Source organism: Asparagus officinalis, chromosome 7, assembly GCF_001876935.1.
Source record: "Asparagus officinalis chromosome 7, Aspof.V1, whole genome shotgun sequence".
Classification (NCBI taxonomy): domain Eukaryota; kingdom Viridiplantae; phylum Streptophyta; class Magnoliopsida; order Asparagales; family Asparagaceae; genus Asparagus; species Asparagus officinalis.
In genome coordinates, this window is record NC_033800.1 from 47,735,172 (window position 1) to 47,737,443 (window position 2,272).

The window sequence follows — 2,272 nt, forward strand, 5'->3', positions numbered from 1 at the left end:
GTATACCCATAACTCTCATACGTACTATTCTATATATATATATATACTATATATGTATATATAATATAATAAGATAATCTGTACCATATACTACTATCATACCATATATATACATATATCTATAAATATATATACTATATATACTACATTATTATTATATACTATACTATAGTACTATAAGGAGATGAGAATCTGCGCCGTTCATAGCTTTGTACAAGCACAAAAATTCTTATCGATGTGTCATAAATAGTGTTAGAGATAGATAAACGATGGCACCCGCCAAGTATTTAATGTGATGTCGACGCGCTATCAGCAGGGGCTCGAGGTCAAAGTTTCCTTTTGACTTGTATCAAGGGGTGCCGATAAGTAACGCCTTTCGAGTCAACTAAGCGACACGATAGCTAATTAACAGGCTGAGTGGATTCGTAGCAAGTCGCATTTGATGAGAGAACAAAAAATCGTCATTCGTGTCGACCTAGTCAGATGTTGATTCGATGAGTGGGCTAGGTCGTCTCTGGCTGTCCTAAGTGACGAGTTAACTAAATAGTGCATAGCGGGGATACTCGCACGTTGTCGGTAAGGGGTCATAATTTGGCGACTGAAAACACCATAACAATTTCTAAAATAAGTAATGTAATATTATCAAAAGCTTGTATACATAGTATAAAAGCTATAAAAGCATAAGCTTCCCTTAAAAGCTCAATCAATCACTTCTAAAAACTGCTCCTTAAAAAAAGAAGTGGTCCCAATAAGTATAAACATAAAGTTCTACCAAACACCGGCCATTAACAAATATAATTGAATGTAAATGATATTTGATTCGAAGTCCTACAAGAGTTTCTTGTTACTATCAAATGCAGTTTCTTTCTTGTTAATCGGTCCACACATGAATGTACATCTACTAGATTGATCCTTAATCGAATTTTAATAATTGATATCAGAGTTTTAAGTTATAATTTTCGACTTGATAAGTATAGAATGCACGTGGAGACTGAAAGAGCTGGTGAGGAGTGATCAACGTGACTGATGGGCCAGGAACAAGAAAGTGCGAGGCATCGTCGGCATCACACAGATTGTCGACTAATTAGATAAAATATATATAATTTCTAGAAGCCTTCACATGCATTTCGTTTTTATCCCAAAGTCCAGTTACCTACGCGATACATGCTCCGAATTTTAATTTCTTAGCTACCAATATTTCAGCCATGATGAGCAGCTACGGTTCACTTTGAATCGTCCTTCTCAAGAAAGGGAAAAACACTGCGCGCCCATCTTTGAATTGTTAGGTGAGCTAGCGACCCAATGCGCATTTTATATTAGTTACACAGTTATCACTCCACATCTATAAAAGCCCATTCATAACTCACCCATCTTTCATCAAAAACCTCTTCATCTTATTAAGCAAATTAATTAGATTATTTTTAATAAACTTAAGGCAATATGAGCTCCAGCACCGTTAGCCATGAGATCGAGTCCTCAGTCTCTGCTGCTCGCCTTTTTAAGGCTGCTATGACGGAATGGCACAACCTGGCTCCCAAGATCCTGCCTGAAATTGTGTCGAGTGCTAGCGTTGTAGCCGCTGATGGTGGCGTGGGAAGCATTAGGCAGATCAATTTCACTTCAGGTTTAATCACTGACCTTTCATGTCCATCCTAACGAAGAACTTATTGGCTTAGTAAATTTGTTTTCTGTATATGTGGCAGCAATGCGCCTTTCCCTACCTCAAAGAGAGGTGGAATTGTCGACGAGGCCAATTTTGAGTGCAGAGTAGCATAATTGAAGGTGGTGATCTCGGTACTAAGCTTGAGTCAGCCTCTTCTCATTTCAAGCTCGTGCCATCGAGCAATGGAGGATGTGTTGTTAAGCTTGAGGGTACTTACAAGACTCTACCCGGAGTTGATGCAAGCGACGAGGTTGCAAAGGGAAAAGAAATGATGACAAATGCTATCAAGGCTGCAGAAGCCTACCTTGTTGCCAATCCCACTGTCTGCGCTTAATGATTTACTGCTTATTATAGGGCTCCCAATTCCCTATACTGTAGTGAGTCGAGTGAGTAATAAAATGGGGGGGGGGGGGGGGAGGAGCTATGTGTAGGAGAGTTGTACTCTTTGTTTCAGGTTTGAGTGTGATTTCCATGGAGATGCCAATGCTTGTTTACTTCCTAGTTTACAATAAAAGAGTTGAAAGAGTTTGACCCAGGTTATTTTTAATAGTATCCAACATCCAGATATTGTCAACCAAGTCTTAAAGTTTGGGGTCTAAAAATAAAAAT

At 38.8% G+C, this 2,272-nt stretch overlaps 1 protein-coding gene across 1 annotated transcript; it reads left to right on the forward strand.

The window, feature by feature from the left end:
- Positions 1,441 to 1,997, forward strand: LOC109847095 (pathogenesis-related protein 1-like). The gene is made up of 2 exons (XM_020416340.1): positions 1,441 to 1,624; positions 1,783 to 1,997. Exons 1-2 carry the CDS (start codon positions 1,441 to 1,443, stop codon positions 1,995 to 1,997), a joined length of 399 nt encoding a protein of 132 aa, XP_020271929.1.

What these genes read in the sequence shown, in the direction of transcription:
- LOC109847095 (XM_020416340.1), top strand. Translation starts at nt 1,441, where the DNA reads ATGAGCTCCAGCACCGTTAGCCATGAGATCGAGTCCTCAGTCTCTGCT. An exon ending in GCAGATCAATTTCACTTCAG is followed by an intron (nt 1,625 to 1,782) that starts GTTTAATCACTG and finishes GCATAATTGAAG; the next exon opens with GTGGTGATCTCGGTACTAAG.